This window comes from Zingiber officinale, chromosome 7B (genome assembly GCF_018446385.1).
Source record: "Zingiber officinale cultivar Zhangliang chromosome 7B, Zo_v1.1, whole genome shotgun sequence".
NCBI lineage: Eukaryota > Viridiplantae > Streptophyta > Magnoliopsida > Zingiberales > Zingiberaceae > Zingiber > Zingiber officinale.
The window spans coordinates 71,411,552-71,428,109 of record NC_055999.1 but is presented as its reverse complement, the minus strand read 5'-3'; the positions used below and the strand labels follow the sequence as shown (position 1 = coordinate 71,428,109).

The 16,558-nt window shown below is 35.7% G+C and overlaps 3 protein-coding genes across 7 annotated transcripts; all 3 read right to left on the bottom strand.

Annotated features, from left to right (window-relative positions):
- Positions 1 to 234: 234 nt before the first annotated feature.
- LOC122005977 (COP9 signalosome complex subunit 7-like) lies at positions 235 to 5,704 on the bottom strand. 5 transcript variants are annotated; one of them, XM_042561255.1, is made up of 10 exons: positions 5,471 to 5,704; positions 5,312 to 5,387; positions 4,538 to 4,626; positions 2,187 to 2,276; positions 1,932 to 1,976; positions 1,748 to 1,818; positions 1,255 to 1,387; positions 1,010 to 1,074; positions 586 to 619; positions 241 to 515 (listed from the first exon to the last, which is right to left on the bottom strand). In XM_042561255.1, the coding sequence occupies exons 1-9, from the start codon at positions 5,630 to 5,632 to the stop codon at positions 595 to 597; spliced, it is 756 nt and encodes a 251-aa protein (XP_042417189.1). In that variant the 5' UTR covers positions 5,633 to 5,704; the 3' UTR covers positions 241 to 515; positions 586 to 594. The 5 variants fall into 5 exon arrangements, with proteins under 5 accessions (XP_042417192.1, XP_042417190.1, XP_042417191.1 ...); XM_042561256.1 differs by having other exon boundaries at positions 237 to 619; positions 1,748 to 1,812; XM_042561254.1 differs by having other exon boundaries at positions 243 to 619.
- A 603-nt stretch (positions 5,705 to 6,307) lies between these two features.
- Positions 6,308 to 11,790, bottom strand: LOC122005976. The gene is made up of 5 exons (XM_042561252.1): positions 11,287 to 11,790; positions 10,229 to 10,648; positions 8,453 to 8,545; positions 7,301 to 7,440; positions 6,308 to 6,982 (listed from the first exon to the last, which is right to left on the bottom strand). The coding sequence occupies exons 1-5, from the start codon at positions 11,671 to 11,673 to the stop codon at positions 6,559 to 6,561; spliced, it is 1,464 nt and encodes a 487-aa protein (XP_042417186.1). The 5' UTR covers positions 11,674 to 11,790; the 3' UTR covers positions 6,308 to 6,558.
- A 1,693-nt stretch (positions 11,791 to 13,483) lies between these two features.
- Positions 13,484 to 16,558, bottom strand: LOC122005975 (phospho-2-dehydro-3-deoxyheptonate aldolase 2, chloroplastic-like). Its single transcript, XM_042561251.1, has 5 exons — positions 16,059 to 16,558; positions 15,503 to 15,780; positions 15,011 to 15,287; positions 14,083 to 14,328; positions 13,484 to 13,991 (listed from the first exon to the last, which is right to left on the bottom strand). The coding sequence occupies exons 1-5, from the start codon at positions 16,491 to 16,493 to the stop codon at positions 13,707 to 13,709; spliced, it is 1,521 nt and encodes a 506-aa protein (XP_042417185.1). The 5' UTR covers positions 16,494 to 16,558; the 3' UTR covers positions 13,484 to 13,706.

Here is a 16,558-nt window from a genome sequence, read left to right as displayed (position 1 = left end):
TCACATAAGAGGAGCTTTGTATATCAGGTTGCCTTTTTTTTTTTATTAGTGCCCTCGGGGCTCGGTGCTATGATAAGCAGTGGGGTAGTATGCAATGAGGAATTAATTCTCACGCAATACATATTAGCTAAGAAAGAGCCCAATCATATCTAAAGTACCAATGCATACCTCTTCATATCGAAGCACACTTAATAAATCTCACTTTTCAATGTCGAACTCTCACTTATTCCCTTATCTGTCCTTTTAACTAGTTACATAATCCACAATGGGTCATGCAGAGTAGCAATTCATGTGAGGCAAGAAGTAACAACTATACATGAATTCGAGATTTGTAGGTACAAAAAGGACAGCTAGTTTTGTCATCCAAAACTAATTGATCTACTATCATTCCGAGTTCAAACAGAGAAAACTCTGTTATGGTTGTCTGTGTTTACAATTCGGTAAAATGATAGGTGTGATATGGACATGATCTTTTGTAGTACACTAATGTTGAGAGGTTATTCTGCTTTGAAATGCTGGCAATTTTAAGATGTTATCAACAAAATAGTTAGCTGACTAAATTGGAATTTAGACCAGGAGAGCAACCTTTTTGCTTTAAAGTTCCAGCCGCCGCCGTCTCCTGTAATGGAATTAGGAAAAATTCAGCCAATTTGAAGCTACAGATATATGAAATTTTCAGCAGATAAGCAAAACTTTGAATTAGGAGTTACGAAACAATCCATGAATGCATTATAGCTCACAACCACAGCGGTATAAGTGCTGGAAAAACCAAGAAGAAAATAGCAGGAAAAAAAACAGATGGTGGACAGGTTAAATTGAACGATTCAAGAATGGAAATGGTTAAGACATAAGCCAAGAAAGTAGCTCTGCTCTCCAAATAGAAGAGGGCTTTAATATTAACAGATTACATACTCCATATGAAATAATAAAAGATAGCTATTTCTGTACCATGTTTCATTTCAAGCATCAGTGTTTGTATCAACAGCTAGTACATAGTAAAAATAAGTACCTTGACTTTCGTCCAATGCAGTCCTCATCCGTTCCATCCCAAATTTCAGACCATCCATCATGGTCCTGTAAATCAAACTTGACAAACTTAAAGTGCTCCACCAGAAAAATAACCAACAAAATACAAAGCTCGGCATGTAATATGCTCATCTGAAATCACTTTTCTGAAAGCACTATTGCTTTGTGCATTTCCGAAACCCTTTTACTATCTACTATCTTTCAGTGTTTCTAAACTATCATACTCACCTTGAAAGCTTTCTCCACTTCTTCAATCTCATCATTGATTTCCTTCTTATGTTGATTGTTAATCTCATTCATACACTCAACCCATTTGATACCCTCTTCGATCAGATGTAGCAAATTACTGGATGTACGAAACCTGCAGAATGCCTAATTGACGCAAGTGAACGAAGCAGGAATGAAAAAGCTTGGTCAAAGTTTGAACTATATCTGTCTCAAAGGCAGGCTTCAGAAGAGGAAAAAACCAACTTAAGGACACCTACAACAGGGATGTTGAAGAGCATCTAAAACAATCAACAATCTCCAGTAAGAAAGCATCAACCTAGCTAAGGTTTACATTTTCTGTTACGCAGAAACATTCAAGTAAACTATACCAGTTATTTTGATAATGCTGGTTAACTAAGCATGTATAACACTTCTAATATTTACACATCAAAATATCGATACTGGTTAATTGATAATGCTTTCATGATATACTTTTAAGAAAGGAGAACAATACCAGCTATTTGATGTTTCAATTGTGTTGGCTAGATGTTCAGCTGTAAGGTCCCTACCAGATGCAAACTGCACCTATACCAAAAATAATAATAAAAAAAAAAAAAAAGAAAGAGCAAGGAAGGCATTTAACATGATATTATCAGAAACATGGAAGTATAGATAGATAAGAATGTCCATCTTACAACCTTGAAACACCTGCGCAATTGATCAAGTTTTCCTCTAACAATACCCTTCAAGAACAACAAAACTAGTATAAGCGTGTGGCTCAATGTTAACATCTGATGTCACTAAGCAATCATGGTAAATCTGAAAAATACAGTGTATGAATATGTGAAGTTTCAGAGTCGCATTAAGCAGGAGTGAATATAAACAATAAACTTTTGGCTTGCTTCAATAATTCTAAATCTACGTTACTTAAACATATTTTGTAAAAAATTTACTGTATGTATGCACTCCTGGATGAGGAAGTCCTCAAGTTCCTGAACATTTGAAACATCCAGTTCCTCCATGAGTTGATCATAAGGAAGTTCCTGATAATCAACCAAGGTTAATTGATACCTAAGATAACAGCACACCAAAGAGATTAAGGATGTTATGCTCCGCCTGCCCCCTGCGTGCCGGCGACCCCTCTTAGGCGAACAGCGAACCCACGTGGGGAGCAGGCGAAGCATAACCACCCTCAAAGGATAAGATGACATCAAGTAGCCCAAAAAGAAGAATCAACAAATAACAAGTCAATTCATCAGAGCTTATAATTATTCAATCTAACTAACAAGTCGTCTAGGAAATTTTTCATTAAGTAGGATATAACAAAGAAATTATTAAGAGTACCTTCCGCTACCATACAAATGTGCAACTAACACCAGACAATTTGTGAAAGAATATTATAAAATAACAATTCTTATAGAACAAACTTTGGTCAAAACATCCAGTAAGTCCAAAAAAATTAACGAGAAGAGACAAAATACAAATTATATTTCTTTATTTAGAACAGGTAAAGCTAAGTACAAATCCTAGTCATGAAGAGTCATCCCTGGGTTAAGGCCTTGTTTCCTAGAGGGATGGCAAATTTAGAAAGAAAAAAATAACAAACATATAGGCATGTCAAAAGATAGGGATGAGCAAGAAATTGTTCTGAGTTTTTCTTGGAGGAATTTATACGGTGAGGATGAACAATTTTTATACTCAACTTTTAATTAGTGTTCTATCTAGTTTTGAGTTGATAACCGCACAAATTCATCCCTTCAAATATCCATCTTTCTCTTTATTCGTTCAAGGAAACAATGGAAAGGTATTCATTCATCAACTCATCCCTTGCTCATAATTTACGCATCGACTTATCAATTGAATGAAACAGATCTAAATCTGCATCAGAATATGTTATGTCTTGTTTGCAAATTTCATAAGGAGAGGAAAATCAGCTAAGGGAACACAGTAATTAGTTAAAACATACACTTATCAATTATATAATAAGGCAGACTTTGACATTCACTCAAACAATCAGTTATTCATCATTGCTCACTCAAAATACTATTTATAACTAAGGTAGAGTTCTAGTAGTAGTTCCTTATCAGAGCAAGCAAAAGGAGAAGAAGATTACATTTACTTACGCCGAATATGTCTACATGCGGTCACTTACAACTTCAGTCATTAATGACTACTGACATCAAGGAGAGTTTACTGCTTGAATCTACTTAATATGATCAATTAAATTTAATCATGACAAAAAATTAATCAAATCAAAAGGAAACAATCTTTTGATTAAAATAGATGCAATAGGTGTAAAGGAATAATTGTCAGATGATCTAGATCAAGAAGTAATAAGCATTGTATTTTAGATTGCTAAGTTTTGTTAACTTGAATATTAGGCACGTTCTTTCAATTATTATTTGTGCCAAACATAAACTATTTCAATTTGATTGATCTCCTTATCACTAATCAACTTATTTTCTAAATAAAATGCATTAGTATTGAAAATGATCACATGTACATCCTCACATGTGGGCACAGAACTTATATGCACGATGTGGTCACCCTACAAGTAGCCATATTCAGTTGCATGCATCTGTTAAAACCTTGGCCACCTATAACTTTAGGTCCATAGTCCATCCTAACACACGTGTAATGAAGTTGCCTTCCTAAATATAAACTTTGTCTGCCAACAAGTGATGATATGTCTAGTCCCACTTTGCCAAGTATAACAAATACTGACCATCCAACAAGCAAAGATGTATGTATGCAAGAAAACACCTCTGTAAAATTGCTAGGTAAAGTGTGTCCCGATAGAACAGTGATATGTGGAAAAATGATTCTCTATCAAAAGCTAACACATTTACACAATCTGAATGCATAGCCCAGGTCATCCAGAAAAACAAAAAAGACAATTTCTGAATCATTTGGAACAAAAAAATTAAAGAAATGTACAATAAGCATATTTAATTTATCCTTTTACATTATATTGCACCTTAGTTCACCAAATGAAATACTCTATACTCCTTTGGCATGTGTGTATATACTACATATAACATGTAAAATTCACCACATATATGTATAGACAGAAGCGAATAATCAACTAGGGTTTATCAATCAATATATACCTAGAGTAATTGCAGAAGAGAGTGATATTGACAGTATAGTGAAGAAACAATACATAAATAACAATACAACCATCACAATGTGAAAATTTTGATCCCTAAACCAGCTTTTAAGGTTTTAAAACAAGTATAATAAGTTCATACAATTGTAGTGAAAGTACAGACTACTAAACGGTAAATGACATACTCATATATACCTTTTCATTTTCAATGAGTGCTAATACACTAATTTGCTTCAGCTTACGAACTTGATCAGGCAACAGAACTGGAAGGCTATGAGCATGACCTAAAATGAGAGTAGATATTGCTAACTTAGAAAGGAATTGAAACGAATTATGCAAAAATAATTTGTATGATCACCATCAGCATTTCTTATTGCTTAGGACGAATGAAAACTAGAAGAATTATTCAAGAACCTATCAAACTTCAGAAAGGAAGCATTGTTTAGTGTAAAAGATATCAAGTGTTACATAACATTGCTAAAGAACCAATAAGCTAAAAACAAGCACCAATTATGGATCTCACTTGGATAAGAATGTGAGAAGAAGCATGGTTGGTATAAGTTGGTTGACAGCTGAAAAAAGATTCTAATTTTTTTTAATATGATAAAAGAGAACTTTATTATGTTGTCAGTTATAGTGAGAAAAGAAATTAATGTGCAAATAATCAAAGCCATACATGTTTGCATTGAAAAGATAAGCACGGAACTAATATGTCCAAGGTAACTTCACCTTTCATTCAACAGCATGCTATCAGATATACACAAATAGAATGACTTAACTTTTCCACTGTCTTTCTCCCAAAATAAGAAGAAGAAGAAGAAAGAAATCAGATTTATAAATCTTAAACATTTTGGAGCAAATCAACTATGTCCATCAAATGCGCACTCATACACAGAAAATAACTAAGTCGCTGAGAAGAATCTCAGAAATCAGAAGCTACAACAAACTTGGGAAAAAAGGAACGCTTACGTTGGTAAATTTTCCATGTGCCGCAGGCAAACAAAAGAAGCACATCCAAATACGATGAATACTGCGATGCCAGAAGCTGAAGTAGGGAATAGAAGCAGTATGAAGGTTATGATTAGCGAACATGAAAGGAACAGAGGAGGCGGCGGCCGGCAAGGGAACCTTCGAGAGGTTGGGGATGGCGAGGATCTCGGCGAAGGCGAAAAGAGAGGGATGGGAGGTAGCCTCGAGGACAAGATTGGCGACGGATTCAGCTGCGCCGAGCTCCGCCGCTTGCCTCACGAAGCGATCGATGAACGCCGACTGCTTCCGTTCGATGCCCATCGTCGCTTTCCCCAGCTAGCGCGCGAGGGCGAAGACGAGCGGTGGGTTTATTAGGGATTTTGTCAGACAATTTTCTTCAAAATATAGACGCAATTTTTTGAAACATATTAGCACAGCACAACCGACGAGACTCCAAATATTATGAAAAATACAAGATGACCCTCACAAATTAAATTTTCTCCTTAATTTTCTCCCAAGAAAGAAATCAATTAGAAAAAATTTGTAAAAAAAAATAATATGAAAATTGTATTTTTCATTCAATTGCTTTTGTAAAAGAAAGGATAGAGAGATAGTTAAATTTTTATTGTTGAAAATATAAAAAACATAAATAAATTTTTAAAGGTTAAATTTAAATTTAAGCTAGAAAATTTTGAAAAAAATGAAATTTTATTTTCTTCTTACTTTCTATCAAAAAAAAAAAACTATTACTAAGAAAATTGCGACTTTTATACAATCAATTCTAATTCTCGAAGATAAATGAATTGGATTGATATTTAATAATTTATAAAATTTATTTATGTTGATGTAATTGTAAAACGAATATTTCGTTCATCAATAATTTATAAATAAAGTTATTTAGAATATTTTTTCCATTTTTTTTGTTTGCGTTCCTTTTAAATTTAGTATTCATAATTATCACTATAAATTTTACAAGTAGATAACATTTAACGCAAATTACAAGAACAAAAATGTTCATAATTGAATTAAAAGTTTAACTTGCACATTTACAGTCTTATAATTCACCCTTTAGAATTACACTATTCTTTCGACTTGTTCGACTTCATCAGAGTCGAGCATTGAAGTACTTCACCAACTTGACAAACCAAGCAGTTTTTTGTTCCAGTCGACTTGATTCAGTTTACTTTAGCAATTGTGATTTATAAATGCTCATCACAGTACATTGATTAGAACTGTTTGTAAACTTCTCACCATCTTCTCTTGACCTCAGACTTCCATCTCACCTCTTTGAGCTTCCCATCAGTTCCATAATCTCTCTCCATAACAAGGTTGATGCCTTCTTGTGAGTACCAACCGCCACCAATAGTGAGGGTGCCATCTTTGTTTACATCGACGTAGGCGGTGACACCACCAGGGAGCCACAGAACGGTCGCATCTTGCATGTCCAGTACCTCTTCTTCGCCAAAGGAGACGGAGCTCTCTGGCAGCCGCCGCCTCTTCAATGTCTCAGTGCAGAGGTTGACAAAGGGCAGCCCGGCTTCTGGGTCGGATCCTGGTTCTTCGGTGAAAATCGGTATGGCACTCACCTCAAATACCTTCCAGGAACCAGTCAGGTCTGAAGGTTGTGTTCTTTTTCGCTGAGAGAATGGTTCGGAGTTGAACTGCAAGTCGCTGAGGCAGGTAGTAGATGGGAGTTACTAAGAAGCCCTTTATCAATGATCAAAGAGAAAACAATTGAATGTTGTCACATCTGAGACGACAATTTCTTCAATGCAGCTATTGGAGGTTTCAGAACATTGTTTCTAATTAGTAATTTTGAAGCACATCGAGTATAGCAACATGATTTAGAAGTCGGGCAACCTTATGGACGACATGTTTCAACTATTCTATACTATAACATAGCCAACAAACTTTAAGACAACATAAAAAAGAAACATCCTCTCCAGTTTCAGACAAAGTATCAATTCATAACCTGAAGTCGAGACTTACTTTTCAACGTTGAGATTTGCCGGGCTGACCCACTCTTCCTCATACACAGAAATCCTCATTATTTGTATGTTGGATCCGCCCTCGTTAAACTCAATGGTGTGCACAATGCGCAGTCTCTTGTGGCATCCTTTTACTAGACACTGAACAACAAAGTTTGCAGATGAGATGCCTTACTAGATCATTGAAAAAAAAATAGACAATTGAATTGCTAGATATAAGAGTAACCAACAGAGTATTAATGCAAAAACTTAGTAAGGGTGCACTAAAATCAGCACGGGTAAGTGATTTATGTTGCAAACTAAAGTAACCACAAAGAGGTTGAATTGGAATTCGCTATGTATGAGGTGATAGTTATTTATTCTTTTCCATTGTTTGGAATGTATTTTGCAATTTCCTCTTACAGATTATTTGCATCGGTAGGCTTTTTAATAAGGATGACACTGAACTTGATTGGTTTACCATATATCGTATAAACTCGAGTTGTTAGGAAGGAGACCAATATAAATATATATAAGTTGGGATCCTAAGGAAACTTGGGCATTTATTACTTGGATTATATTTGCAATTTATTTACATACTAGAATTAGAACAAATCAAAGTTTGTAGAGTACAAATTCAGCACCTGTGGCTTCTATACTCAACAAAAGAGAAACATATGCAGAACACAGGGAGAGTTATAAGGTAGCGACTGTAAATGAGTTTAGTGCAAGGAATTTCAACAGCATGAGTTGCAGTTGTATCCCATCAAGTCAAAAGTCTGGGTGTGGTTAGTATAGTGCTATAAGGGAGAATGGTCCAAAGTAATTGACATTAAAGACAAAAATGTTATTTGTTCCATCATTTATACCTATGTATCTGACGATACATCAGTCAATTTGATAGGCATAGCCAGGGTAAATTAACTGTAAGGGTGCCGATAAAGAGCAATAACTGCGTATTAACAAACTTGAACTCATTTATTGTTCAGCTTGATTGAATGACACTAGCCTAAAAGCTTAAGCTAATGGGAAGAAGCATAATCTATATTCTATAATTCTATATTTTTTCTAGTGTTTGATGCATATAGCATAAGACAGAAAAAAAAAGACGCAAAGCACAAAATATACATGTAATGAAGTTCAGGAATAAAGGCTCAAGGATATGCCATCTTACTTGTTCAAACTTAAAAGTTGGAGAAAGAAAGTATTTGGATTCATCATAATCACCAACTGGTATATCAATTGGGCCTTTAGAATACGAACCATCCTGCCAAGTGCTAACCGAACGAGTCAGTAGATTTGAAATATGAATTTTCAATGCCATCAACAGTAAAATGAAACAAGAAGGCATTTTAGATCATCAAGTTTTGATATCAACTTGGGACAGGTGGTTATGTGCTGAACTGGATATCTGATTTGCTTCTTTTTTTTTTATACGAGGTTGGTTGAATATGGAAGAAGTTGATATACTGAAATACTATACCTCGATGCTGACTGAATTTAAAGATCTTTTCCATTTTATTTGTACAGTTGTTATACTTGTTTTCTTTTTATACAAGAGTTGTCATTTTGTAATAGGTAAAGGATGGTCAGACGCGAGGAAATTAGTTATATTTTGGGTTTACTTTCATACGTTTTTAAGAGGGGGCTTTACTTGCAACAATTTTGGGTTTACATTTATTGTTGAAAAAGGAAGGCATTTCGAAAACTACATAAAGCAGGGGCATGGGGTCCTTCAAACCCTATGCACTGCATTGTATTTATAATATCATTGAAACATGTATAATTGATTTCATGTGAAACTCAACAATTAATTTTTTCAATTTGAACAATTAAACAATGTGTAGCAACAGAGAACAAAAAAAAAACAATAAAGAGTAGACACAATAAATTGACTAATATATTATGATTTTTTTTCAAAAAAAAAAGAGAGAATTTTGGGTTGAAAAGATATTAGCAACTAGGTGCCAAAGAGGCCCGAATCTAGAATATATAACCAAATGCCTATCAGTAATGTTTTATTGACACTAATCTTTCACTGACACTGAGTGATACAGGTTAGTGGAGCAACCATATGAGAAACCAAAGGAATCCAACCCATTACTGGATCAGTATGACACTAATATTTGAACATTCTACTATTTTGATCAACCGCCAATATCCTAATCAACTTACTAGTCTGCTTATTCAGTTAATTTATACAAAAACTAAAACCTCAATTACCCCATGTTCAGACTCAGACCAAGCCAAATAGAGTATTTGTTCTTTGTGTTGCAGAATGCACACAAAATTTAGACTGACACTCAGAACATGTTTGTATTCTAGATATTGATGTTGCCACTTCTATTTCTGGTAGTTTAGGAGGGTAAAGAAATCTACCAAGTCCTGTAATAATCCATAATGAAATTACTGGTTTGCTTAAACTGTAGCCTATAAGTCAAGTCACATTTCATGAATAATAAATGTTCTTTGCTAGCTGCCATTTGCTAATCCTCAATAATGTTTAGCATATTATACTCAACAGGAAAACTTACCTGGATGAGAAAAGAGATACCGAAATTCAGCAGCTCAATTCTCACTGGGATGTAAGCAAGTAAATTCACTTTGATAGCAAACATTCAAATCTCTGAAATTGCTCACCCTAACATATCACATGTCAAAATTTACTAATTTAGATCATAAAACCAGAAATAAATGGAGAAACTCACTTAGCACAAATTTCAAGTTACTCGCTCCTACAGTAAAACCCAGGAGATAACATACATGTAAAATAGTAAATTCAGCATTATTGATTTCTTAAGAACTTGGCACATTAACATCAGGAATATTTCAAGGTTATGGACCACAATTACAGAAAAAAAGGTGTAATATATTTAATCAAGTAGATGGCCTTCAGATAATGTCTCTATCTATTTCATATGTTTTAGAGTTAAAAATCAGAGAAACTAACCTCAAAGAAAACAAGACCAAGCTCCATACCCATTACATCTTCCTCCAAAACTTCACCATTTGACAAGTTAAAGGAGTCATAACTAGGCAAATCAAACATTTTATCAGCGACATTGAAAGTTTCTTTCTCATAGGAGTCATCTTTAGCATCAATTTGATCCCCAGCTCTATGCTTTCTTGTCTCTCCAAAAGGATTTAAAACTGCCCAATTTGTTCTTCTCCTAATTTGAGACGGAAGACCACCTTCAGGCACCTTCTCAATTATTGAACGCGTGTAACAATCGTAAAGACTATCATTTTTCTTTCCAATTCCAATTGGCTCCATTTCGGCTGTAATTGGAGAAAATACTGCTCCAACACCCTTCCATATACCACTAACACTACTAGCAAAAGTATCCCATGCTGGTTTGATAACAGGTTCCTAGTCATAATCATACATTGATTAGATTGTAATCCTTCATGAAGATATACAATAGCCCTAATATGAAGATAGATGATTCTAATTACATTTTTAAGCATAAGGCCAGAAGAAAGAGATCAGTAATATCACCAAAGTAATATTTCAAAAGGAAATTATTAACAAAATAGAACCTAGCATAAGAAAATATTATCAAATGCCATCCAGGTTTTGAGCTGTATCCTTACCAAGTAAATGAGCAAAAAAATTATCCCACAAATTTTAACTGAAAATTTTAAATTTTGTACATAAAGATTAAGCTTCGATGCATAATTTGACACACATCTCGTCGCCTCCCATTCACCCTCCATTTCTATACTCCTACTCCTCTTACACTCAGTGTTCTAAATGGCGGCCGATTGCTTTGTTGCTTTTTACAATTCAAAATTTCAAGAAATCAAGCAGAGAACCAGAAAAAAACATATATCCTTTAATTTCCCAAGATAAGAACCCTAGTTCATGTCAGTATCTCTCTAACATTCTCCATTGCAGAAACATGAGAGAGATTTTAAATTTTGTTAGCAAAAGGAACAAAAAACTTATCAAAACTACATTTTTAATAAAATTCTGAAACGAAAGAGACATAATTTATTTCCCCTTACCTGGGTCTGAAGAACCGTCTCGACCTCCATGAGCATAGAGCCGGACACCATAACCTTATCGCTGGACTTCCTCCTCCCAGATGATCTCACCTGCCTCCCCCGCCGTTTCCGATACTTACGCGTCTTCTCCTGGGAAGCCCTGGCGGCCGCGAGATCATTGTCGATGCTCCACACGTTTTCCTTCTTCCTGCCCCCGAACAGTTCCCCCCTTCCGCTCCTCGATCTCCGGGAATCGCAGGAGACATCGAGGGAGATGGAGAGCTCCCTGGCGTCATCAGGGGGGCACAGCCGGAGGGGGTTCCAGAACCGGCGGCTGAGGCGAGGCCTCGGGAAAAGCAACCGCTGGAGGGAGAGGTTGCCGCAGGCATCGAGGAAGAGCGAGTGCATGGCTCGAAGAGAAAGAAGGCAGAGGTGGAAGCTGGAGGCGGATAGGGGAGAGATTTTGCCGGGGAGAGAGAATGGGGAAATGATAATTTCCAAAATGCATTGTTGGGGAACTGATAATTTGCAACATGCAGCTTAACTTAAATCTTTTGGGAAAAAAAATGAAAAGGGCACTTTATTTTACATAGGGATGTAATCGAATTGAGTTGAGTTGAGTCGAGTCGAACTTTTGAATGTTTGAATTTAATTTATTTATAATCGAGCCAAACTTAAACTTTATTTAATGAATATATAATATTCATGCCTCACGAGCTTATTCGAACTTTTATCGAAACTAAACGAGATTAATAAATATAAATTTAAATATTCATTAAAAATTAAATTATATATTTAGGAAAAATTATAATATTCTTATTAAAATTTATAATTTTATTCTAATAAATAAATTTAATATATTTGTCTATATTTTGTATAAGTAGACTGTAAAATCTATAAATTTAATATCAAAACTATTATTATTTTTATTTAAAAGTTAATTCATGAGTTTAACGAACGTATTCACGAACTAACGAGCCGAATATTGTGAAACTTGAGCTTAGTTTGTTTATCTTAATGAGTCTCATTAAACGAGCTCAAACGAGTTTTTATCGAATCGAGCTTCGAATATCTCACGACCGACTTAGTTCATTTACATCCCTAGTTTTACGAACGTCCTGCGCCGCTACGTGGTTCAATTTTTTATCAAAGGATATTCCACTCTCTCATAAAATAATATAAATATTTTTTAATATTATCCTCTCTCATCTATATTGTAGTTATTATGTAATTATAATAGTATCATTCCATACCTCTTATAAATTTTTAAAAAACTTAAAATTATTCTAAACCTTCTAAAAAGATTTAAATGATATTTTTTTTAATTTAAAATCTAGTCATTACGTGTTTCATCCTGTAATCCATTATAGATTTTTAAATAAATTTTGATTTGATATATCATGTGTCTTGTAGTTCAACCCAAGTTAAAAATTATTACATCTTAAAATTTAGAATTTAACATTTAGTAGTAGTTATGATTTCATAATAACTACAATTGAGTTGCCATGTTACTTCAAGATTCGATTTGATATATTGTATGCCCCGTAATTTAATCAGAATTAAAAGTTACGACATCTCAAGATTTAACATACATGTAGTAACTAACAACTACAATTAAATCTTTGAATGTTAAATCCTAAACTTGAGAAGATCATAACGTTTGACTAGGATTAAATCACATGACGTATAATATATCAAATCAAAATTTGTTCAAAGATCTACAACTAATTATTCGGTCATACCCATAACGACTTAGTTTCAAGATAAAAAAATATTATTTAAAATATTTTAGAATGCATCGGACAATTTTAATCATTAAAAAAATTATCCGTTTGAAGCAGCTATAATTTTATAATTACTACAATTATATTACAATTATAATTAACTACTACACTATATTCCATTTAGACAAGAGATATAGACACGAGACATGATATTAATAACAAGAACAATTGCCCGAGATGGTACGCAATTGATAAAAAAAAATCAATCCATTTTAACGATTGCCCAATTTATTTTTCCCAAAATACTTCCTAATATTTTGTTATTGTTGAAATACCACCAATATTGTGAGATACTTGAACTTTAAGTCGATCTTTCCTCACTAAACTTTGAAAATTCACTTGAACAAGACACACTGATACAAAAAGCACCTATTTAATTAACGCATTATTTTAAAAAAAAATCAGGGAGCGAAATTGTAAACGAATTATGAAAGTGTTTTAAATAATTTTAACTGTTTTTTTAAAAATAGGATGAACCAAAATCTAACAGTCCATTGTTTCACAAAATCATACATTTATAATTGAAGCAACTTATTAAGCAAAAGGTCGCCCTTCACAAAAGGACTATGATACTTAGGATGAACAAGGGTAGTAGAATTGATCCACCTCCTTGGAAGACTAGCAAAAATGATCGAGCTCAGTAGTTCTACGGGCAGTTTAGGCAACCATTGCTTGGGATGGCTGGTCGACGACACGCTTGTTCCACGAGCGAGTCCTTCTCTTCCTCAGCCTTTCAGCGATAGCAAAGGCCAACTCTAGGGACTGCGATGCATTGAGCCTCGGATCACAATGAGTGTGGTACCGAGAATTCAAGTCATCGAAAGTAACCGTCTTTGATCCACCGATGCACTCTGTGACATTCTGCCCTGTCATCTCCAAATGCACTCCGCCTGGGTGGCTCCCTTCTTGCTCGTGAACATCGAAGAAAGCCCTAAGCTCAGACTGCCAGCAAAAGGATCATATGCTCTGATATCTTGTGCAAAATTGAAAAGCAATGGTTGTTTGTGTGTATAATATACACGTAAAAACTTACTCTGATTGCGTCGAATGAACGGGTCTTCAAACCACATGGAGCTTTCATTGTGTTACCGTGCATCGGATCGCTCACCCAGGTAACTATTAGGCCAGCTTGCCTTACGGCTCTGATTAGATGGGGAAACTTGACGCGCATGTTCTCGGCTCCCATTCTTGTGATGATGGTTAGCCTTCCGGGCTTGTTGTGAGGGTTCAAAATCTCACAAAGTTTTACAAGCTCAGATGGATCCATTTTATCACTTACCTACATAACCAAATTCGTAAGATGCAAGGGAAAAAAGATGAAATAATATCATAGTTGGCATTTTATCAAAGCAGCAAAAATATGATTTCATCTGATTTGTAGAAAAGAAAAGAATGTCATAGATACTCCTAGACAAAGAACAAACATAGAAGAGCAGATTTTCCTGATCCAAACTATTCAGATCTGAGACACTAATAAGATTATCTGCTTAATTTGAAATTAGAAAACGAAAGAATTAAGACGATATAGAAAGATGCAACCAAACAAGTTAGTTTACTATGCAGTTGGTTTTTCCTAGTTCAATTTCTTTGTAATAAAGATAATAATGATGCTTGAGACTTAACACCACAAAAGACTTGGGCCTGGATAGTAATCGATACAGTTGAAAGAAGGCAATTAGTTTCTTTATGATTTATGAAATACAACTATCTAGAATTGGGCAGCCTACTTCCATTTAGTTAACAGATCTACTTGCGCATTCAAGAACACCAGCACATTAGTCGTTCCCGTATAAGATTACCATTTGAAAAATGAAGCAATAGATACATTCAAGAACACCAGCACATTAGTTGTTCCTTATAAGATTACCATTCGAAAGAATCATCATTAGCTTGAAAAATGAAGTCATAGATACTCTATTCATTCAGAAACCAAATTTTCGACGATAAGAAAATGGTTATACCTTTATGCCCAGAGGATTGGCCAGCCCACGGAGGAATTCGACATGTGCCCCATCTAATTGGCGAGTCCTTTCTCCAACCCAAAGCATGTGAGCTGAACAATCATAGTAATGACCGGATGTTGAGTCCTCCCTTGTTAATGCTTGCTCATATGGTAAGTGAAGGCACTCATGGGATGTCCAGAACTCAGTCGTGGTCATGATTGGATGGTCGGCAGTCAGTCCGGCAGCAACCATAAATCCAATGGCATCGTCAACTCTCTGAGCAAGCTCCATGTATCTGCTCAAATAAAACCATCAGGAAGGAATTTAATTTCACAATAAATTGAAATGCTATAAAAACATTAAAGCATTACATAATAAAAGACTTTTATTCTCAATTACTAAACCTTCCAATCAAAACAGGTAGTATCATATTCATGCTTTTGTATAACTGAATAGATGATGCTTGAAAACAATTGAATCAACTAATAGCAGATAGAGAAGGTCGACAACCTGTCTCCTAGTTCACTGTGTTGAACAAAGTCAAGATTCCACTGAGTAACTCTCTGGATCGAAGCATAACCACCATGAGCAAATGCTCTTATAAGATTTAGTGTCCCTGCTGATTGGCTATAAGCTTGGAGCAGCCTTTGGGGATCAGGTGCTCGAGCTTTCTCATTAAAACTATCACTGTTTATGTTGTCACCCTGATAACTCTGAAGTTTTACGCCATCTTTCGTTTCAAATGGTTCAGATCTGGGCTTCGAAAATTGACCAGCCAAACGGCCAACCTGTTGCAGATGGAAATAAATCATCCATCAAACACAAGAGATAATCAAGTGTATGAACTGGAATCAGACCTCTAATTCACTTATTGATTCAAAGCTTTGATTGTGCTCAAAAAAAAAAACAAAAGAGTAGTAAGCACAGTTCAAATACAAATGAACATAAGATGTATCACCAAATCAAATAACAAAAAGAAAAACGGAAGAAATTGAATAGGGATTGAAAACCTAAAAGTTTGGAGTCGAACGGAATATATTATGAAATTAGAAGCGAAAAATCTGACCTTGATGATAGGCATCTGGCCGCCGAACGCCAAAACCACCGCCATCTGCAGCAGAACGCGGAAGGTATCCCTTATGTTGATGGCGTTGAACTCCTTGAAGCTCTCGGCACAGTCACCTCCCTGAAGCAAAAACGCCTTCCCGACGGCAGCGTCCGCGAGTTTGTCCTCTAGTTTCCTCGCCTCTCCGGCGAACACCAACGGAGGGTACGTCGCCAGGCTTCGGAGCACCGACTCCAGCTCCTCCTGGTCCGGGTACGTTGGAATCTGAAGCGCCCGCCTGGATCTCCAACTATCCGGCGCCCAACTCGAGGAAGCATAGACTATCGGACTCCGGGAGAAGCCGACGATCCAGGAGGATGAGGATCGGCGTTTCTTGCTGGAAGCGGCGGCGACGGCTGTGGGGAGGAAGGAGGACGCGTGGGCGAGCGCGGTCATCGCTGGAGCGAGGCGAGTTAGGGCTACGAATTCGACAGAGGCGGCAATGGTCAGGCGGCGATTGG

What these genes read in the sequence shown, in the direction of transcription:
- LOC122005977 (XM_042561255.1), bottom strand. Translation starts at nt 5,632, where the DNA reads ATGGGCATCGAACGGAAGCAGTCGGCGTTCATCGATCGCTTCGTGAGG. An exon ending in AAGTGGAGAAAGCTTTCAAG is followed by an intron (nt 1,075 to 1,254) that starts GTGAGTATGATA and finishes TTTGATTTACAG; the next exon opens with GACCATGATGGATGGTCTGA. An exon ending in TGCATTGGACGAAAGTCAAG is followed by an intron (nt 620 to 1,009) that starts GTACTTATTTTT and finishes ATTCCATTACAG; the next exon opens with GAGACGGCGGCGGCTGGAAC.
- LOC122005976 (XM_042561252.1), bottom strand. Translation starts at nt 11,673, where the DNA reads ATGCACTCGCTCTTCCTCGATGCCTGCGGCAACCTCTCCCTCCAGCGG. An exon ending in TTGGTCTTGTTTTCTTTGAG is followed by an intron (nt 8,546 to 10,228) that starts GTTAGTTTCTCT and finishes AGCACTTGGCAG; the next exon opens with GATGGTTCGTATTCTAAAGG. An exon ending in CAACTTTTAAGTTTGAACAA is followed by an intron (nt 7,441 to 8,452) that starts GTAAGATGGCAT and finishes TTTGTTGTTCAG; the next exon opens with TGTCTAGTAAAAGGATGCCA.
- LOC122005975 (XM_042561251.1), bottom strand. Translation starts at nt 16,493, where the DNA reads ATGACCGCGCTCGCCCACGCGTCCTCCTTCCTCCCCACAGCCGTCGCC. An exon ending in CACAGTGAACTAGGAGACAG is followed by an intron (nt 15,288 to 15,502) that starts GTTGTCGACCTT and finishes TTATTTGAGCAG; the next exon opens with ATACATGGAGCTTGCTCAGA. An exon ending in GTTCATTCGACGCAATCAGA is followed by an intron (nt 13,992 to 14,082) that starts GTAAGTTTTTAC and finishes TTTTGCTGGCAG; the next exon opens with TCTGAGCTTAGGGCTTTCTT.